This window comes from Syngnathus floridae, chromosome 1, assembly GCF_059516105.1.
Source record: "Syngnathus floridae isolate MCC-2025c chromosome 1, RoL_Sflo_1.0, whole genome shotgun sequence".
Classification (NCBI taxonomy): domain Eukaryota; kingdom Metazoa; phylum Chordata; class Actinopteri; order Syngnathiformes; family Syngnathidae; genus Syngnathus; species Syngnathus floridae.
In genome coordinates, this window is record NC_142413.1 from 14,703,515 (window position 1) to 14,724,925 (window position 21,411).

The following is a 21,411-nucleotide window of genomic DNA, read 5'->3' on the forward strand; positions in this document are numbered from 1 at the left end:
ACTCACTCACTCACTCACTCACTCACTCACTCACTCACTCGCAAAGTAAATGGATTCAGGTGGATGATAACTATCATAAAGTAAGTGCATTCGCGTTTGGTTTACAGTGATTGATGAATTATCTGAGGAGCATCATAAAAAGCAACAAAAGCTGTCAGGTGGAAACAGTGCTTATTTTATAACATTAGTTGTGAGTGTCAAATTAAATATTTAAGACCCTTGAAACAGTGGATGTAATAAAAGAAGGTGATAACTTCTCCTTGCTGTTGAATAAAAGACTGGGTGTGACGTGGCGCCTACAAACTGGTAACAAAGTTCCATCCCGAGGAGCCTCCGGCTGACGTTTATTCCATCCGCACCGCTGCTAATCTTTGTAGCAATGCCCACACAAATCAACATCCCCATAAGCAGCACTATCGCTGGATTTGCCACATTTAGTTGGCGGAAACAGCTTTTCTGGTTGGCAGACATCTCACGAATAAAAGTTGGGCCGCCAACTGCTTCTGAAACAAAACAATCAAATGAATCTGTTCCTAACGTTCCACTTTTGCATTTGATGGAAAACATCTACTAAACACTGGAAGCAGAAAATCAACATACACAAACTTGTATCTTTACCTCAATTACATATGTGGGCAAGCCCCTTTTTACAGCACATTCCTACTTCAAGACAATGCCAAGCCACATTCTGCACGGTGGCACAGCAGCATGGCTTTATTGTTGTTAAAGGGTGTGACGATTAGACTGGCCTGCCTGCAGTCCAGACCTGTCTCCAATGAAAACGTGTGGTGCATTATGAAGCTCAAAATACAACAATGGGCAGGAGAAAGCTTTGCCACCCCACATTATTAGTAATGTTATTTTTACTATGTTTACATCTTGTAGTTTTTCATGTGGCATGTTTCCTGCCGCTCTCCCCAACTTATTTTCTGTGCCAGTCAAAGCGACACAGACACTATCAGGCCATCACAATGGTACCATTCAACTAGTTGTGAGTTGATGTTTCATCAGAAGAGTTATGAAAACATTTTATGACGGTCGAAATGTTGTCTAATGCTCCTTTAACTAACAGATCTAAACAGCCAACCGACCAATTAACTGATCAGCCGACAAACCAATGAACCAATCGACCAAACAACCCTCAACTGAACAATCAAACTAATGAACTACAGCACTTGAGTGTTTGTGTTAAAAAAAACAACAACAGATTTCAGTTACTTAATAAAAGTCATCTGTTTTCACACAGCAATGTTGATGACTTGGGATGAGATTTTGTTATTTATTGTCTTGAAACCACCAAAACCTTAGCTCCCCGAAAATGTTGTGAATCCTCATACCGTTACAGGGACAGACGCTTTCCCAGCGGTGCTGCGGCGTAATGTAGGACAGTCTGGCGGTGCTGAAGTGGTTCATGATGTCTCCTGGTAAGTGGATAGTGTTTCGACATCCTCGTGGCGGACATCCGGTCCCCAGACAGCCGTTGTGGCTTAAATGGACAACATCCAGGCCAAGAGAGTCCTCGATGTCTGACATGATGCCTACATGGGACCAAATGATAATATAGAACAGGGTGGGTCTCTGTGATTTGCTCGCTTTTTTAGCAACCTTTCAAACCCAATACTGAGTACCGATAATCACTCAACAGTTTAATCTTTGGTAAGGATGTATTCACACCAGAAAGGTCCTTTGGTCAGCGATGGGGAATTCAGGTCCATAAATTGCAAACCCTGCCATAGTTTGGCTTTAGCCATAGCGGTTTCTACTCAGGCAGGTAAACGAGCTCGAAAATGAGCATCTTACCTGCTGATCTAGTAGAAACATTTGTAACTAAAACTAAACTGGCAGGGTTTGTACTGTTTGGACCTGGATTTCCCATCTTTGCCTTTGCTTTGCTTGTTTGGTCTAGAGCTGGACCAAATGCACTTCATGCAGTACTTTTTGCAAGTGAGCTATACAAATTCATGCATGTAACTTTTAGTGTTCCCATTTAACATAAATGACCAAGGCAGCATACAGAGCACAAACCAATACATGGAAATCCTACACTTTGGATTCCGGCTCATATTTGTGCTTTTATTAGAGCAAGACCACCTCATAAAGTGGGTCTCGGTCCAGTTGTTACACACCAGAATTCATTTAAAGTGGACCAAACAGCACAGGTGTAAATACACCCTATGAAACAGACATTAGCAGAATCATTTTGCTCGTTGTCTTGCCTTCCCTGGACAAGTTTACATGAGAAAAGAGTGTAACAAAGCTAAAAATTCTGTGTTCATGATAGGATGTCAGATGTATAAACTTTTTTTTAAAGTACCCCAGGAGAACCACAATTATAGGAGATTCAAATGGAGTTGCTGAGGATCACCTGCTAGTCTGTTGGTTGGTAGGGACTGGACCAGTCCACTCTGAGGCCTCCAGACCAGCAGAACCTCCAAAGCCTGGGTGTCAGGAAGCATCTGGAGACTGGCAAGGTGCAGCTCTTGCCGGGGAAATGTCAGCGCTTGAGCCAGGCTGCGTTGAAGGCCTCGCCAGTGATCTGCCAGAAACTCCTCAGAAGAAATCATGGGCAGTCGCAAGGTCACGCCGGAGTCCAGCGCCCTCTGTGTGGCCACCCAGACATGGACTTTCACCAATGTCCAGATGCTGAATCTGCCATCTGTTATGCTGACGTTGAGCACGTAGGTACTCTCCTCCAGGCTTTTGTCCACCCAGATTTTACCAGTGGCCCGGTCCACAGAGAAGTGGTGCCCGGCGGGCTCCTCGGAGACCAGCGTGTAGGCCAGCACATCTTGCGGGTCCTGGTCGGAGGCATGGAGCCGGCCGATGAGGTGCTTGGCAAAAAACCCACCCACGTTGGTGATGAAGACCTCCAGGGGTACCACGGAGGGTGGGTACTTGCTCTGCTCAGTGACGTTGATTGTGACCACACAGATGGAGGAGAGTGGAGGGTGGCCGCTGTCTGTCACCTTTGAGAAAATAATATCACAATATTGCACAGAATGATTATCAAAGGGCAGGAAAAAAAAAAGCCCACCCGCTCTCCCTCCTGCCCACACGCCGTCCGTCCTCTCTGCTCTCCTGCCTTGTGTTACAACTTCTCAACCAGAAAACCATCATCCTCTGCACATTCAACAAGATTCATCAGGAAATTCTACCGTCAGCCAGACCGACCGACCGACCGACCGACCGACAGACAGACCGACCGACCGACCGACCGACCGACCAACCAACCAACCAACCAACCAACCAACCAACCAACCAACCAACCAACCAACCAACCAACCAACCAACAACCAACCAACCAACCAACCAACCAACCAACCCTTTCAATTACAACAGAAGCATAACGGCACAACCAGGATAGGCTTTTTGAACTGAACTCTCCTAAATAGACAATGTACATTCACACAGTCATAACAATTTTTGCAAAATATTTTCCCCAAAATTGTCACATCATTCTTTTTCAATCCATTCACTTTTCCATAACATTTCTTATTTAAAGCCACATACCCCTCGACCTTTCATGCTTTTTCTCGGTGCATGTGTCATGTGATGAGTGTTGTGTATATGATGCATCACACAGTGACTTCTTCATAACGATTCTTATAATTTGTCTTATCGAGCAACGGATTGTTGCTGCTTGAAAGCACTTTTTGTTGTGGATGGAGATCACAATCAAAATTGAAAATGCAGCAATTTGGCAGCAAATGTCAATCAAGCACTGTTATAGTTGCCAGCAAAATGTGTGAAGGTTCAAGGTTTCTCAACCATCCCCAAAGCTTAAGCCCCTTTCTCAGCCTGTGCTCACTATCTGAGCTCAATTTCAAGCTTCAGGGCAACCGCTATGAATACTTATGTACATGTTTGTTTTTTACTATTTATTAAACTGGTGAAAAATCCACCCAGGTTTTATTTATTTATTATTATTATTATTATTATTATTTTTACAATTTGTCATTAGTGGGTATTTTCTGCAAAATTATGGCTCGGGAAAGATATTTGTTTCAATAAGGCTGCAATATAAAATGTGAAACACTGAATACTTTAGGAATGCACAGTATCTAAATTTAAATGTGATGTCTGAGCATTGATTTAACATAAAGACTGAAATGTGAAATTAATTAAACCAAGTTTTCAGTTTTGAAACCATGAGCTGGTTTCGTTTTGAAGACTTTCGAGCCAGAATTTAGCAAGTGATAGTCGGGCCCATCCTTTGGAAAATGAATGATCTGCTCCGAAGTACTCTCGTGATAAAGAGTCGATAAATCAATGCTTCGCCAGTAGGGTGATGCTTTGAGGTTTCGCCCGCCTGATTGCAGATTCTGATGATTTCATTCTGACCCGTGACCTCACTGTATCACTTGCGTGCATCTCAAATATCTTGAATATGCCTTGTATGTTGTGCTGAATGTTAATGCTGCTTTAACTGTTGCAAAAGTTGCCCAAATCAACTTTTTGTCACCTTTTTGAGCACTGTTGAGTTAAATGAATGCCGCAACTGGTTGGGTCAGCTGTGTTTTGGGAGCCTGACGGCTGTCCAACAATGCCTATACGCTCATTAGTAGTGTGGAGACAGACGCCCTCATGGCCCCTTGTCATCATCATTATCATCATCACCATCACCAACCTCCCGACTGAGTGGGCTTGACATAGTGTGACATATTATTATAGCAGATGTAATATGTGTAAGACCTGAGTAAATACTGAAGCAGCTGAAATGTGGCATAGAAGACATTAAAAGAATTTTTTCTCCCAATAAATAAGTAATATATGGCAAGGCCAACTTTTTTCTAATCTTGCCTGAATCTTGAGGCGGTGTTGTGTTCGGCTCGTCCTTCTGAGCGGTGCCGCCAGTGACAGAAGACCGCCCTGATCCACATGAAAGCGCTGGTCCTCGTTGCCGCTGACAATGTGGAAGGAGAATGGTGGTCCATTGCGGGGTGTGTCTTTATCGGTCACCAGCAGCTGCAGGATGCCGCTGCCCACCGCCTCGCTCTCCTGTGGAAAAGAAAACAGTGGAATTAATTGCTGACCACAGTTAGCATATCATTAAAGACTAAAAAAAAACATGACATTGAAATAGTGGTGCTTTTTAAAAAACAAAAACTACCAAATGAAATTTTATATTTACAAAACTAACCATCGTCACCTTTCTTGGGCGTTTTGAGTATAGGCTTCTATAGAAAAGTGCAAAGTACCGTATTGGCCCGAATATAAGACGGTGTTTTTGAATGAGGCAAAATAACAATAACTCGAATATATTGTTATAATCATTTGTCTCAGATGTACTGTAATTATTTTCTGCATAAAAATTAAATTTGCTGTTCAAAAAGTATTTTTTCAAACTTGAGTCTTGAAAAAGAGGGGGTCGTCTTATAATCAGGGTCGTCTTAAGTTTGGGCCAATACGGTAAATCCAATACTATATTATTACAATTAATAAATATTATTATTATGTTATTATTTTTGTTGGCTCAAATAGTGCTGCTACAGTTAGTGATTACAGCATCACCTAAATGCATTTTACAAAATGTGAATGTGTTTCAATGATGATACGGTTCATAAGTCAGAGAAAACCCCAAAGTATCAGGAAACCATGCTCAAAAATTCATAGGGAGCTGGCCGTTTTGGTTTTAACTGACCATTTTAGGCATTTTTGAGGATCCTTCACAAATTTCCCATATCACAAAAAGACATGGGAAGTCTGATTTTTGCTTAGGTGTCCATTTTACCGTCAATTTGGATATTTTCAGGTGGCACCGTGTTACCTGCATGTGCTTGACACGTGCTGTATGTGTTTTCATGTATATGCAGTCACTTGTTTATTGTGGGGGAGGAAGGGATAATCTAAAACTGTTTAAATCTGGTAAAAAATAACGCACACTTGTAAAAGGCATTAAGTAGAGAGAATTCTATTTAAAAAAAAAATGGCAGTCCAGAGAGATAACTAGCATTCCAAATGTAGAGATTGCTGTCACTCTATGTTTCAGATGAAGACTGCGTGCTGCAGATGGATATAGACTTGGATTGACTGTCAGGACACACTTAAATCTTACGTGACAGCTTGCATGGCTAAAAGTGGCAGGTGGACAAGTAATTCTTTATCTGTCTTCTTGAGGGAACGAGGCAGCTAATAGCTTTAATGGCGTTGCTGTCCCTATCAGAGGTTTCTAGGCATGTAATGTAGTCTTTTTTGAAGAAACTACTTGAATTTTAATATCATCTGATGAAACAGTTTTGGGTAAAATGTAAGCCCCTTTCAAATGAAGATTCTGCAAACTTGCAGAGCCACAACTGAAAAACTACCCAGCAAAGGCAATATATTTTTTCTGCTGTTCACACAGCACCACTGCATCTAGATGACATATAAAAATTGCTCAGAACGTGACAGCATTAGGAGTGAGCATCTGGTATTAAACCTCACATTTCTGGTCCTTATTGTACGGACACCACCGTAACCTCCTTTCTGTTTCTGTGCTTTTCAATTACGATTCTTGGATATAGTTTTTGTTGTTTGGCAAACCTCTGCTTCACACATCTCATTTATCAGTAATAGAGGAAAAATGAGGGAATATTTGCTTCCCAAGCCAACCTACAGCCCTATATTTCTAACTTGTGCCTCTAAAATTTCAGGTTAGGGGGCCATTATGCTCCTTGTAAAAACAAAAAGCTATCTGGTGCCCTGTTAACGCTGATACAATATGCGAAATACCATTGCCTTGCTTCTGGTTAGTATTGACAGCCCTGATTTTAAAACCAATAGATATTTAGATAAAAGGTGGCGCAGCACTATGGACAGATAACAATACTCACAGGCATTTATTCTTTTTCCTATGCAACATCTTACTGAGTAAGTAGAAGTACTGGTTTACTGTGCAACACATTGAATTGGATTATTGCAGCATTAAATTACAATCTAAGTTTAAATTCTACTGAATTGTTCTTCTATGATTTTATAAAGTACGTTTTTTTATTGAGCGCTATTTCCCCTTATTGAAGAACAGGAGGCAGGGTAAAACATGGAATGGTATTTCCATTCGCTTGAATGGGGAAAAAGGATTTGCAATACAAGTGGTTTGAGTTACAAGCATGGTCATGGAATGAATTACACATTTGTCTGACTAACTGCCCGTATCAGCAGAGTACTGTCTGGTGTTTAGTATGTTGTTGTTTTTTTTTCCTGACTTTTTTTTTTCCTGACTTTCTTCAGCTTTCTGAAAGGTGGTCTAACCTGTAACAGGAGACTCTGCTGGACCTGGGAGAAAAGAGGTGGGTTGTCATTGGCGTCGGCAACAGTGATAGTGACGAGGACGGCGGACAAAAGCGGTGGATCGCCTTCGTCAGCTGCCTGGACCGTCAGGGAGTAATGAGGATGCTAGACAGACAGACACATATAAAATGATTTTATTGCACCTAATTACTGGTCTTATGCTCAATTTTATCATCTACACATTTGCAATCGTTTTTTTAATGGTCCCTTTCATATTGTCATGACTTGCACGTTTTAGATAGACTGAGTTGTTTTTCTCATTGGATCCCAAAAGTTGGACTCTCTCCCATAAGAAGATCAAAGACAAGAAGTAAGATCATTAAAGGAATTCATCATGACAAGTTTCACGCCGTTTGTTAAAATTATTTGGGAGGGCTATTTTATCCTAAAACGTTATGAAAAGTCGCAAAACCAAAAATCAGCACATTTTTAAGCAACAAAGATTATAATTTTTCGCTTGGATATGGATAGAATATAAAAGATACAAAAAAATATCAATCTAAAATATTAATATAAATCTACTGACCGTCATTTTTCCATACACAATAGAAATGCTGTATTTTATGACGTTGTGGCATGGCATCGCCAAAAGATCAGTCATTGATCACGTCAGTAAAGGCATAATATAATGATTATGATTATAAAAATAAATCAAACTAACCCCACAATGAAATTTGAGAAAGATCAAATAAAAGGGCGCATGACACTTTTCACTGCGTCTGGTAAATGGCAATGATATGCTGGGATGTATGACAGCACATCATATGCTTGACTGACCTCCTCCCGGTCCAGGCCAGCACAAACGCTGATCTCGCCGCTTCGAGGGTCAATGGCAAATTGCCGCAGAGGGTCGCCGCTCACGATGGAGTAACGCAGCAGGTTGTTGCTGGGTGGACCATCACGATCGCTGGCCGTAACCTTTTGGAGAGGGGTGAAGGATATTAGACTAGAGCAGGGGTCGTCAAGCATTCAAGGAATCTCTTGGTCTCCCGATGAAATAGTCTTTGACTGATTCATACATGAATACAAACATACATCAATATTACACATACTATACACATCACATACGTCACCGTAAAAACCGTGTAAAGTGAATTCTGAAACCTTTTCTAAATACTGTACATTATACATGTTTGAGGATAATTGCTGAAATTAAACAAAAAATGACAAGTAAGTAATTATTGTGGAGCTATGGTGTGAAACAATTTTTCATTATTTCATTTTCAATTTTGTCAACGTAGGAAAGCCCCGTGACAACCTGATGGGAAAGACTTTGGCCACACAGAGGATTGAAGTGAACATACTTTTGTGGCTCAAACATGTGTGAGCATAAATAGACCAAGTAGCATCAATTTTTCTAGGGGATAGTAAAAGTATTTCATGGACAGTGGACAGAGCAGGGCATGGTTCAGTGGTGTTTGACGCCTCAATTTAAATACCTGGCATCTTTTTAATCCTTGATTTTGGCAGTGTTGTTAACAACACAACTGAGGTCTCATATTTGGAGGCGCTAATTCTCATCCTAACCACTTCACACTTCATTTGCGAACCGCTTTAGTGAGAGTTCGTTGAAGAGTGTGGCTTGAACCCATAGAAGCACATAATCTGCAAAAAGTTGAGATGCAATACTGACGTCACCAAAACAGAACCCCTCAATGTCTTCAGAAACTTTGATGTATTTCTGTTATTCTCATGTTTAAGACCAGTGCACACAATGTCATTTGGTATGTCGTCACCATCCCCCCTTGCTATTTCCCTATCCCCAATATTAATGCTGCTAAAAATGGATACATTTCAGCCTGAAATTGATACTTTTTTTATGTTTTATGAGGATAGAACAATGTCGGACGATTTTAAACACGCAAAAGCGCTGAAGGTGTGCAGCGAAGAATCGTCAGCAGAAAAATGTCAAATAGGACAGTGTGTGATTAGACTGCCATCAGCAAGTCACTGAGCTGTGTTATTGCCGCCTTATCTCCCTCACGGTACCTGACGTGATGGCTCACACAGGATAAGTACACCTCCTGCACATCATGACTATGTGTAAAAAAAAAAAAAAAAAAGGCAGCTATTGCAGTTCAAGCTGCCTGGCGTGTTTGTGTTGGTCGGTGCATCGTACTCACGCCTTTGTTGTTGAACAATGTACGGTAGAGTGGACCCTTGCTATTTACTAAGGTTAGGGACCGAAATGACTCATGGAACGTGAAAATCCACATGTAATTGACACTCTTTACCGCCCCAAATTCTTGAAAAACCAACAAGTGTTTTCCACGAAAAACGGCTACGAAAGAAAGAAAAATAGAAAAAAAAAATCCAATGTAACTTCTAAAAATATTCTTTTGTAAAATCCAGCAATGGGTGAAAGAGTCTTTCGGAGTTCACTGTAATGCAATACATAATACATCATATTGTTCACAACATGTCAGCACATCACATTAAAGATCCTGAAAGACGTATGTATGTATGTATGTATGTATGTATAGAATGTATTACTTATTTAATAGAGGAAAATCTTATCTTATCTCATCTTACTGCAAAAGCAGTCTGCTGCTCTTAGCACAAAAAGCGATAAAATAACTAGGCCTAGTTTCTTACTAACTTTTATCAAGCTAAGTGAATGAAGACAAGGTACATGCTCCCTGTAGCAACATGCACATCCGTTGAATTAGAATTTAGAATATATGATCGTGCTGCAAGTGTGTTGATGTTCTACAGGTGTACCTTGATCACCAGGCTTCCTGGGGCTCGCTCTTCAGATATCTCAGCACTGTAGTCACCGCGGGAAAAGATGGGAGCATTGTCGTTGATGTCGCTTACGTTGACCACCACAATGGTGACATCGGCCAATGATGACCTGCCCCGGCTGCCCTCCACCGACAGGTAAAACTCCCGAGACACCTCGAAGTCCAGCGGGGCGGCTAGGGTCAGCCCACCTGTAGACATATTTAGAATAGTAAGTATTTTTGAATAACTCTCATTTTATTTTTGTATACAATTGGTAACACCTCTTCATAATTGAGAATGGAGGAATTAATTCATGCACAATTCATTCTACAGCATGGATGGGCAAGTGGCGACCACACATTGAGGGACCCCTTCATTAAAGTCCAGGTCTTTGGTTCTCAAGAAATGTTAAATGGCTAACAAGTTTCACTTGCCCCTGGGTGGGATACAAAGAAGAGCAACCATAAAGCCTGGTTTACAGTGACTGACAAATCTGTCAATCTATCAATATTATGCTAACCCTCAGAATAGTTCAAAGCATGGATTTGGCGGCACAGTGTAATGCCCAGAATACTCTGCTCTCTGAGGCTCAGGTGACAACAGTAGAGACACCAGAGTAGACCATTAGCCAGTCCATCATGAGACGACTGTGGCTTCCCTGGTTCTTGAGAAGCATGGTCGAACCACAGAGCCCCTTTAAGCGGCTTGACAGAGTTAATCAACCGCGGCAGGGAGGTGGTGATGTACAAGTACCTCAGGGGAGGTTCTTGAGGACGCTGTTATCGGTTACGCCATGACCAAGTCCTTAGGTCATTGGCAGATTCCATCCGTTCAGCGATCCAGAACAGAAAGTCTCAAGTCACTCCCAAGAAAGCTCAAGATTTCATCAGATTATATGGAAAGGTCAACATCAGACCCAATGGGGTGATGCTGTTGGAACAGACAGTCCCCTGGGATGACCATATCAAGGAGGTGAACCAGCGCAAGAGAGAAAAAAAATCAGAGCTCAATGCTGAATGCGGCAGGAATGGCTAAAAAGCCCGATGCGAGGAGTGTTGTTATTGGAAGCCCGCTCTAGTTTTGGTCTAGTCTTTGTGTCAAGATGTCATTCTGGTTTTTATTAGTTTGAGTCAGGTTCATACTCTTTTTAGTCTAGTCAGGTTTTTGACTAAAGTATTCAAACAAAATAGCATCATAATACCCCCGAAAAGTTTTTGGTGTGTGACGGCTGCAGCTCCCTTCCCAGTCGACTATTATCTTTCAACGTGAAACAGTTGTCAGCCACCGCTACTCCCTCGAACACAACCCCCCACGCCCCGCCGATCATTACGTGTCGGCGCTTTATGGCCACCGGCTGCACTCCACTCCTCCCCGTCTCCCCCCCAGCCCATTCTTTCTATTTTGTTTTGTACAAGTACTACCGCAACCAGGATTATGGAAAAGTCATAAAAGCTTGGGAATTAACACGACATTTTGTGACATTCGTCATCTTGTTTTGGTCAACGGAAATGAAGAGACATCTTAGCATAGTTTTTATTTTGTAAACCACATCTAGTCTTGTATTTATTCATCAAAAATTAAGCATCACAGATATTGTCATGTGATCAGCATTGTCTTTGCATCTTGTCTGGGTCTCCCTCACGTGATAAAATCTCAAAGATCTCCATTCTTTTTCAACACAGCATATCCTGCTCATGGTCGCCCGGGGGGGAGGGGGGATGGCTGGAGCGTATCTCAGGTGACATTGGGCGAAAGGCAGACTACACCCTGAACTGGTCCCCAGCCAGTCGCAGGGCACACATAGAGACAAAGAACCAGTCACACCCTCATGAACAACGTCATTGAGCTGAAATCAATCCCACACTGCCCTCACACAGGTCGGGTGAGCATCCCTACACCATTGAGACAGATATTTCATCCTAATTTTCCTTGACGATAGCTACACTAGCTTTGAGCAGGCCATCCATTATAGTGAACATGAAAGCTCCTTGGCATGAAATGATTGCAGAACAAAAGCCACCAAGAACAACCTGAGAGCTACAGAAAAGGACATATGTGGCTGTGGATCCATAGGTGGGATCTGTGGAACAACACGGCATGACACAAACCAGGGATTAACCACCCCCGACTGGGTCAACAGAAGAAATGCCTGAAACACCCATTGACAATCATCACACAGCATCACCATCTGGTCTAAGTGTGCCATTGCTGACGTAGTTTTATGGGTTAATAATGAATGTGATTAGTCAATTTATGTGGTTAGTCAATACAAAAGCCACATCCCTGTTGCGAGAGGCTGTGCACACTTGTGGAACAAACAAATGAATGTATTTTTATCAAACTTCTCGATAAAGTATTTTTTTTTCAATAGCGTTGCACAGGTTATGCAGTACTTTGACAAAAGCAGCATCGTTGGTCATGTGCTCTTGTAAACATGCAACAAAGACTTTACCATTAGCTATTCCATGCATTTTCCCGGCGACTCGTGGCACAAGTGTGAAACTATGGCAGCGCTGGCGTGCTTGGGTGCCTCTGCATACTGAGCATTTTTCACATGGGGTGACAGACGCAATCATCACTTGAGAATGGATGAATGCCTGAGCCACTTGCCGTGTTCATTTACCCCCTCAATAAGTCGAGCTGTCGTGCCATCGCGTCGAATGAACCGTTAAGGGACAATCAATCGATGATTTTCTCCATTTTGTATGGTTATTATTGCTCTCGTGGGATTCATCTTCATCTCAGTTGTGTATGTTCATGTCCTGACTGACTGACCTATTGGTGCTGCATGGAAAAAACTACCAAATACACACATAATTGTTACTTTTTGGGCCAGTGATACAACAGTGAAACAAATGGACATGCCATTAACCTATTCCAGCCATTCCCCTCAAACAACAAAAATTGTTGTTGGCCTAATGTGTAATTTTTTATTTCCAAAGAATTGTTCACTTGTTGCCAAGGGGCTCCTTTTGTAAAATGAGGTTTGTTGACGTCACTGCTAACATACAGCACTTGCATCTCAAAACTTCGAAGTGAAGACCAGCTTGTATTTTGAAAAATATCATAGCACCACTATACAAAAGTGTTCTTGCTCAGATCATAAATGCTGAGGAGAGGCCAACCACAAGGCTCTGCAATGTTTGGGGTGGTGCAGTGTGGGCAAGACCTCCTTATGGGGAGAAGCAGTATAGAAAATTGATGAGTTCCCTGTAAATAACAGTAAAGGCACACCTCTCAATGTTGGTTAATGGAAGAAGCAAGTCTGAGCTTTAATAAGGACTTGCTATACAACTTCAAGCATTGAAATGGAAGAAGTGTGAAAAGTGCTTGCCAGTTAAAGAAGCAAATCACATTATACACTGTTCCCTTTTGTTCCTTGAGGGCATAACACAATTATTTTATGTGAGTGTGTGAATGTAAAATGTTGTAGCCTGTTATTGTTTACATGCCGGTCTCTGCGGGATGCGCAGAGGTTTGTTTTTCATATTGCAATGCGGAATTATTAAATTTGTGCAAGAAGTGTCACACGCGCTCTCTCCATTTGCAAGTTGTCGATGAGAGAAAAATGCAGTGAAGTGATGTGCCAATGGTCAATTCATTAGGCACGAGTTGCGCTATGCATGCTGTGGACATTTTCCTAACTTTGCGGATCATTTTTCGCTTTCCTATTTATTTCTATTGAGCAAAGTGGCAGTTACGAATGACGCGTGAGAGTAGCCATCATGTTGATATATGACACCTATATCTCATGGGCCTTTTTATCTCAACAAATACAGTCTTTGTTTTAGGAAAGATGAATAAAATCTTGAGTAAATATATTTGTATTCTCATATAATTATAACTTTTAAAAATGAATCACTATAGTCATAATTTACATTACAAATGTTTTCTTTCGAAAATAGGCACCTCTTTAATTGTTACGGATTTTAGGGGCACACAAAGTAGATGTTTTTAATCGATCTTATATTTGCAATGGGGTCATTGAAAAAAAAATAGGCACCATCCATAAGATATACTCTGGTTTGTGTTTTTGATTGTAACCACTTGATTGCCGTGGTTACGACAACAAAAACTTGGCCTCAGAACAAGCTCACTGCATTCATGTCGCCACATTGTATCAAGACATTTGACAATCAATCAAGAACCTCCCTCCTCCTGTCCGAGGTCAAACTTTGTTGAGTTCAGTCAGATAAACATCTTGCTCTTCTTGGATATGACCTCATAAATAAATATCTGATGGTTTTCTCGCCAAAAGTCATTGAGATTCTCACCAATGCTTAGCTTTATTCCTGGTGCTCAAACTTCTTATCTCTGCATCTGCACTGTCCAAACTTGACGCTTGCCCCCAGATAATGAGTGCAAGAGCGTAGAGTTGTGATCAATGAGGGCTGGCTGACTTTTAACGATTTTTTCGAGAGCCAACGTAAGAAATCCTCTGAAGGGCATCGGGTCCAAACACCAAACTCAAAGCTTGACTCCAAAGTCCACGATGAGTTGAAGTTCAAAACAATAAAATATTTAGTTCTAGGACCAGAGAAGGACTATTGATTGATTCGAGGCACGAACACAGATGCAGCAAGACAACAACATAAACAATAAAACAACATTTGGACCATGAATGCTTCATAATGTCAGAGAAGCATTGTTGGATTTTAATGTAAGATATCTATATTTATTTATTATTATATTCATGCTACTTTAAGTTGCTACTTTGTTGAGGCAACGTAGCAGTGTTTCTTGTTTTATGGAGTGCAGTAAACTTCACCACCGTGCTTTACCCACAGTAGTAGTGGATTTCAACTCTCCTTTCCCAAAGAAGATTGATTACATTCCCTGCCAATTTCGAGCCTAAAATTTCAGGAGAGCTCCAGCTGCTTTCCCCCCATTTCATCGTCTAGTTATCCCGCTTCATTCCTTTCTTGATACTAATATTTTAAAAGTCATTGGGACACCGGTGACTTTGTTGTCATAGTTCTTGCTCCTGTCCAATCACTGTTACTTTCTCTCCAGAGCATTTCTAAATTTACAGCCAAATTGGCAAAATGGACACTGCTGCTTCAAACCAAACTGGCAGACTTAATGTCTTTTCAGGCATGGCTTCCTTTTTGCAAGTCTACTCATGATGAACATGTCAAAGAAGTTGTTGCTACACAAAACCTGGTTTGGGGGTTGAATTATTATTTTCTTTTAATTCTAACTGGCACAAATCAATGAAAATGACCCATGAAATAGATTTTCAAAACAACATGGCAGACCTCCTGTCTTTTTAGCCAGAGCTTTTTGAGATTTTTTTGGGGTCTTCTCATTAGTGACTTGCTAACCAAACTTGAGAATGGAAAATGGCTTTAGTGTGTGTGTGTGTGTGTGTGTGTGTATGTGTGTGTCAAGGGCATAATAGAATAAGCCATCTGAGCCTAAAATGGCCACAATTGTGTATATTTTCAGGCATAGCTCCTCGAGATTTTATTTAGTAGTATGTCTAATCATGATATAATCATCAAATACCCGTTGCTGAATGAAACTGGTGACTTTTTTTTTTGATTGATTGTGATTTATTTATTTTAAATGTGATTGGGCGCAACAAGGCTAATTGAATGTAACATTTGTGTTTTAAACCAAAACGTCTCCTCTATAATCTTGGGCATGGTTTCCAGAGACGTTTTTGTGGGTCTTGTCATGATACGCACGATGCTTACCAAATTTATGTTCCCAAAAGAAACTGGCTTCAAACCCTGAATTCAAAGACTGAGAAACAAAGCACTACACGTGTGTATGTGACGTTAGTGTTTTGCTTTTTCTTTGTCTTCTTTTGCCACACTTCAAAAGTAGAGCAACATTATGCAATCATTTATCAACGTTAAGCAAGACAAACGTTAGAAAATCAAAATAAAACGGTTGTTTAAGAAACCTGATTGTAATCACTGCTGTAGGCTATGTTGCACATTAGAAGTTAACAGTAGCATATCAATAAATATTACACACTGACTTATTAGCACAAATCAATGAGCCTAAACATGAGCAGACGCAGCCCGCGGCTGCCTTTGGGGGATAAATTGGATTCTAGCGTGAATTACTTGTTTTTCTGCCTTGCGGCAGCTTGGCTCCAAAAACAGGCAACTTTACTGTTCAACCCTTCACATCAAAGAACTCATGTCAGAAAGATTCTTTTACCCAGAACAACATTTTTGTGCTGTCCATCTTTCTAGTATTACGTTCAAAATGATAAACCTTGTTCCTGAAGCTTGTTTACAAGAACTGTCCCTGTCATGTACCATGCAGTGGGAAGCTTGGCTGCAGACAAATACGACTGCTTGGAGCGAATTAAGACTTTCCGCCATTTTTTAACAAAATGCGACCAACCTTATTACCTTGTAGGTATTGATACGCTTTTCAGATTCATCACAGAAGAAGTAACATCGTTCAGATATGGAAAGTGCTTGAGTTTCACACAAAGGCTCATGGGGCGTAGGAATAAGGTGGATAGCATCAATCGGACATTTCTAAGAGAGGTTAGTACTGAAACGATGCCTGGAAATGACCAAATTGACTTTCAAATGATCTCGTCAAACCAAAATGACAGTCTTCATGTATGTCTTTTTGCACATGGCGTCTTGAATTTTTTTTCTGCGTGTATAATAGACATGCCAACCAAATTTACCAAGTAAAAATGGCTTTTGGAGCCCCCCAAAAAAACATTAGGTTGGATGCAACTGACGCAAACATTGATTTTTTACCTTTTTGGGTGAATCTACTCATTCTAATAGATATGCTGACTAATTTTCATACTACAATCTGAGACTATCTTCAGGGACTCAAGGAACAGTTGCAAGATTAAACCCAACCTGTGTGTTTTTTAGGCATTTTACTGCATGGCCTCATGAGACTTTTTTGTGGTAATACTCAGGAGAGAGACATGCCCATCTAATTCTTTTTTTTTTTTTGGTTCATGGTCATCTCGACTGTGCCAATTGAACCAAATATGCCCGCTTTGAACCAAAGAAGCAAACTTGCTTTTTTTCTCAGCATACTCTACTCATGATAAGACATGCCTAACAACTTTCATGTTGCTAAGGGAAACTGGCTCCATGGCCTGAATTTTCAAACAACTTCAAATGGGCAGTATAATTCAACCTTACCAATTATGTGTAAAATGTGATGCTTATTGAATTTGAAGACATGATATTTACAATGGCATCTGCATAAGACACTACATCAGCCCCCAAAATATCTCAAAATAATTAGTACCTGTTTTGGGGTCCAACATGAAGTGGCCGTCCTCGTTCCCAGATGCGATGCGGTACACTACTGAGGTGTCCCCATCGAGCGCCGAGACGCTAATCACCCGCGAGCCAACGGACAGTGACTCGGGGACCTGGGCCAGGTATTCGGCACTGGAGAAGATGGGCCGGTAGTCATTCAGAGACACGACATCCACCGTGAGCGCAGCGATGGAGTGTAGCGGGCGAGGCAGGCCGCTGTCTGATGCCTTCACTTTTAGTTGAAAGCGCGCCGGCGTGTCAGGGCCGAGCACTCGCTCCAGACGCAGTACGCCAGAAAACTCGTCCAGAGAGAAGTAACCATCATCGTTCGCCAGCAGGGAATACCGTACCTCTGAGTTTAGCCCTACAGGAAACAAATGTACCAGGTTTAGTGAGAACTTTACAAACATAGTGTGCAATTTTGGTTTAAAGCAGACATTTGAGGGCGGCTTTGGGCAATCGCAAAGGTGCATCAATGAGCAAATTGCCCCTAGGTGTGAGTGCGAATGGTTGTTCGTCTCCGTGTGCCCTGTGATTGGCTGGCAACCGGTTCAGGGTGTCCCCCGCCTACTGCCCGATGACTGCTGGGATAGGTTCTAGCACGCCCACGACCCCCGTGGAGACAAACGGTATAGAAAATGGATGGATATATTATTGATAAGTGTATAATAGATAAATGATACATATCAGGGTTCTGATCATTTGCGGGGCCAGCCAAAGAAGTGATACCTGATGTAATAGTGTATTCTATATTGCATTTTTTTATCATATCAATATATTATCAATTTGCAAATCAAAAAACACCATGAGAGATAACAAAATGATGCATTGGAGTTTCAGTTTATCCCAGAATGGATACATCTGTTGAAATCTTTGCCTGTGGTACCTGTGTCTTTGTCCTGAGCGTATACAGCTGCAACGGGTGTGCTCCTGGTAGTGTTGTCGTACACACTAACATGGTAATGGCTGGTCGAGAAGTGTGGAGCGTTGTCATTCATGTCCTGGACCGTTAGCAAAATGTCCACTTGGCAGGACAGCCCGCCGCCGTCAGTCGCGCGCACCACCATCTTATACTCTGACATTAACTCACGGTCCAGCGCAGCCAAGGTGAACAGTTCGCCTAGTGAGGAAAGATGTTTTACATTAAATACTATATGTTTCGTTTGAATCCAGGTAAGTAAAGCGCACTATGCCCCTTCAAACAGAGAGGTCCGAGTTGCAAAATCGGAAAAAAAGTGCGACCAAGTACTGTACATATAGTATGTTAGTTTAAGACTAGCTAATAATGTACAATATGTAGGTAATAAAATACACTGCCTTGTTTGACGTACCGGCTAAACATAAAACAAGGCTAACTACACGTTTAACCTTGGACTTACTAAATAACTTTGTCTAGTGTGTGTGTAGGTACATACCAGTGACGTGGTCCAGATGAAACTGGTCTGCATCAGGACCATGCAGGCTAAAGGAGATCAAAGCATTCGGGCCCTCATCTGCATCCAAAGCTAACACTTTCAGCACAAACATGCTGGATGGAGAATTTTCCATGATAGCCTCTGAATACACCAGCTAAAAACACACAACATAAGGGTTAGCACATGTGATGCAGCATCCTAAAATGTAACAGTATATTGTTATACTGATAGTTTGTCACAATCCAGCACATACGAGACAAATTGTGATACAAGTATCCATCTGAACCACTTTTATCCTCTCAAGGGTTGCAACCAATCACAGAGCACACATAAAAAAATAATAATGAAAATTCACAAAACATTCTAACCCTGACAGTGATGAATGCTAACAATATGTGTGTATATTGTAACCTGTTGGCATTGCGGTGTGTTGTCATTATCGTCAAGTACGTCCACATGCACGCTGATGGGCGTCTGGAACTTTCCGTCTGTGGCCGTGATTGTGAGCGCATAGGCGGCGTGGGCCTCACGGTCCAGCGACTCTTTGGTGATCAAACCCCATTCACCCTCGTCCTGATGGATCACAGCAAATTGGCCCAGTGGGTCGCCATCTGTGGCCAACAATAAAGACACCTGTTACATCATGATGTGACAGCATGCTTTGTCAAGTACTATATTTCTAATCATTTTGTTCATTTCTATTTCAATAATTATTCAGCATTAAAGCAGAATGTCAACCCCAAAATGTTCTTTGTAAGCGCCTTATATATGGACCAAATTCCTAAATCTAAACTGGCCCGAAGCATTGTGTCATGAAATCAATCATAAGTGGCCCGCTGAAGACTATGAATCACGAATCAAAAAGACAATGGATCATTATTTTGTGATTATAAAGTAATTTGCAGCGTCTGAAATTGAAATAAAAAAGATAAAATGGAGAAGGATTTGATTTGGATTAAAAATCTGACATGATGCATTAATGGTGCCCCTTATAGTCCGGTGCGCCTTATATAAGGACAAAGTTTTAAAATGGGCCATTCATTGAAGGTGCGCCTTATAGTCCGGTGCGCCTTATACTCCGGAAAATACGGTAGTCAAAACACAGTGTGAAGTAAATTGAAAATGACATCACAGTCAGCAGGTCACAACCAATCACGGCTCGGGTTTACGGAAGGGTTTATTTTCCACCTTACGCATTCCACTTTCCTTTAGTAGGATTACTGCATTAATGTGTGAAATACATACTGTACTTGGCATTCATAATTTGGAAGCTGTTTGCTGCTCTGTAGACTTTAATAGATGGCTGATATTATTTATTTTTGTAAACGTGTTCCCCATTGCTGCTCAATTAAAGAGAACTGCCCTTAGTTGCGGTTAATAGCTACAGTCTTGCTTCTCGGAACATTAAAGTCTTAAGTCAAGCAGTTTCTCTTTATTGGATCCTTTTTTGCTTTAGTCTTGTTGTGTATTTGATACATTTGCATTGAAGGTTCTGCATTTATTTTGTGCTTTTGGGCTTGCGTTTTCTTTTTAGGTCATTGCGCCATCATATGAGGTAAAATTGCGGGATTAGCATTTTAACATGGCTAAAACCCCCAAAACAGGTGACATAGAAGCTCCTTGTGGCTCCTTTAAAATCACAGGCACCACCCTGCAAAAAATAAAACGCATTGTTGGTTGACTAGCTACTGGCAATGGGTTTAGTGAGTTGGGAAATTATGGGATAAAAATTACAGGAACGGGTTAAGCATGTCACCTTTTTGTGACCTTAATATATAAACTCAACCTTGCTGCTTTGGTGTGTAAAAAGCTGACCTCAAAGAACATGTGTGGTGAAAACCAAGTGCTCTGTATTGGTAATAAACTTGCGAATGAGTGACATGATGACCAAACAGTCCTACACTCATCTTTAACAGCGGGTGTTTTTGAACACCTTTGCATTCATGAATAATTTCTGCACCAATGTTATGCTGGTTCCACATTTTCAAAGTCTGTTTTGCAAGCAATCTCCCTTTTGAGCACACTGGACTGTCTGGGGGCATGTATTGAAGGGGAAATACTAAAGATTTGCATCAATGTGAGATTTTATTGTTGTTGTTGGCTGCAGGGGACGTGGTTGGTATTCACATCAGTGCACGTCTTTTGTGATTCATCGAGGCTCAATTAACACCACATCGGCACTTGGGGAAGTGGTGATTAATAGGGATTTCCAACTGGCCTCATCGTCAGCAGAAGTCAGTAAATCGTCAGTGGGATTGATGACGCACAGAGAAAGCACCTGATAGACGCTGCATTATGTTCTCTTTCACAATGTAATGCTAACAAAAGGTAAAAATAATCACTTCTGAGCGAGGCTGTCTGAAGAATAGTAAATAAATGATAAGTCTCGAGAAGGCATACCTAAAAAGACAGAAAGACTGACAATGTGGTCATTTTAGGGTTATGTTAAACTTGAGCAATGCATTCTGGGACTATTTTTTATTTTTATTTTGTTATAGACTCAAAGCCAATTTAACTTAACATGTAATTTGGTATGCATATTTATTATGAGCATACCTAAGAGTTTCAAGAGGCCATGTCTGCCATTATTTTGTTTGAAGAGCCGTTTTACCAGGGACCCCTCACAGACAAACTACTAAATGGTTCTAAAGTTGTTTACTGGACAGAAGGGCGAATCTAAATTACCAAACATTTTTGTTTTCTGTGGTCGGAACATGGTGGCACCTTCACAAGTTCGGAGC

At 41.2% G+C, this 21,411-nt stretch overlaps 1 protein-coding gene across 1 annotated transcript in view; it reads right to left on the bottom strand.

Moving 5' to 3' along the window:
* fat2 (FAT atypical cadherin 2) overlaps positions 1-21,411 on the bottom strand; it is an 80,898-nt gene that overhangs the window by 19,344 nt on the left and 40,143 nt on the right. The window contains exons 13-22 of the mRNA XM_088374907.1: positions 19,082-19,281; positions 18,671-18,824; positions 18,142-18,375; positions 17,242-17,619; positions 9,991-10,202; positions 8,047-8,187; positions 7,231-7,374; positions 4,801-4,998; positions 2,366-2,966; positions 1,338-1,538 (exon numbers count right to left, since the gene is read on the bottom strand). Coding sequence (XP_088231033.1) covers positions 1,338-1,538; positions 2,366-2,966; positions 4,801-4,998; positions 7,231-7,374; positions 8,047-8,187; positions 9,991-10,202; positions 17,242-17,619; positions 18,142-18,375; positions 18,671-18,824; positions 19,082-19,281 — 2,463 coding nt within the window. The remainder of the gene's footprint in view (positions 1-1,337; positions 1,539-2,365; positions 2,967-4,800; positions 4,999-7,230; positions 7,375-8,046; positions 8,188-9,990; positions 10,203-17,241; positions 17,620-18,141; positions 18,376-18,670; positions 18,825-19,081; positions 19,282-21,411) is intronic.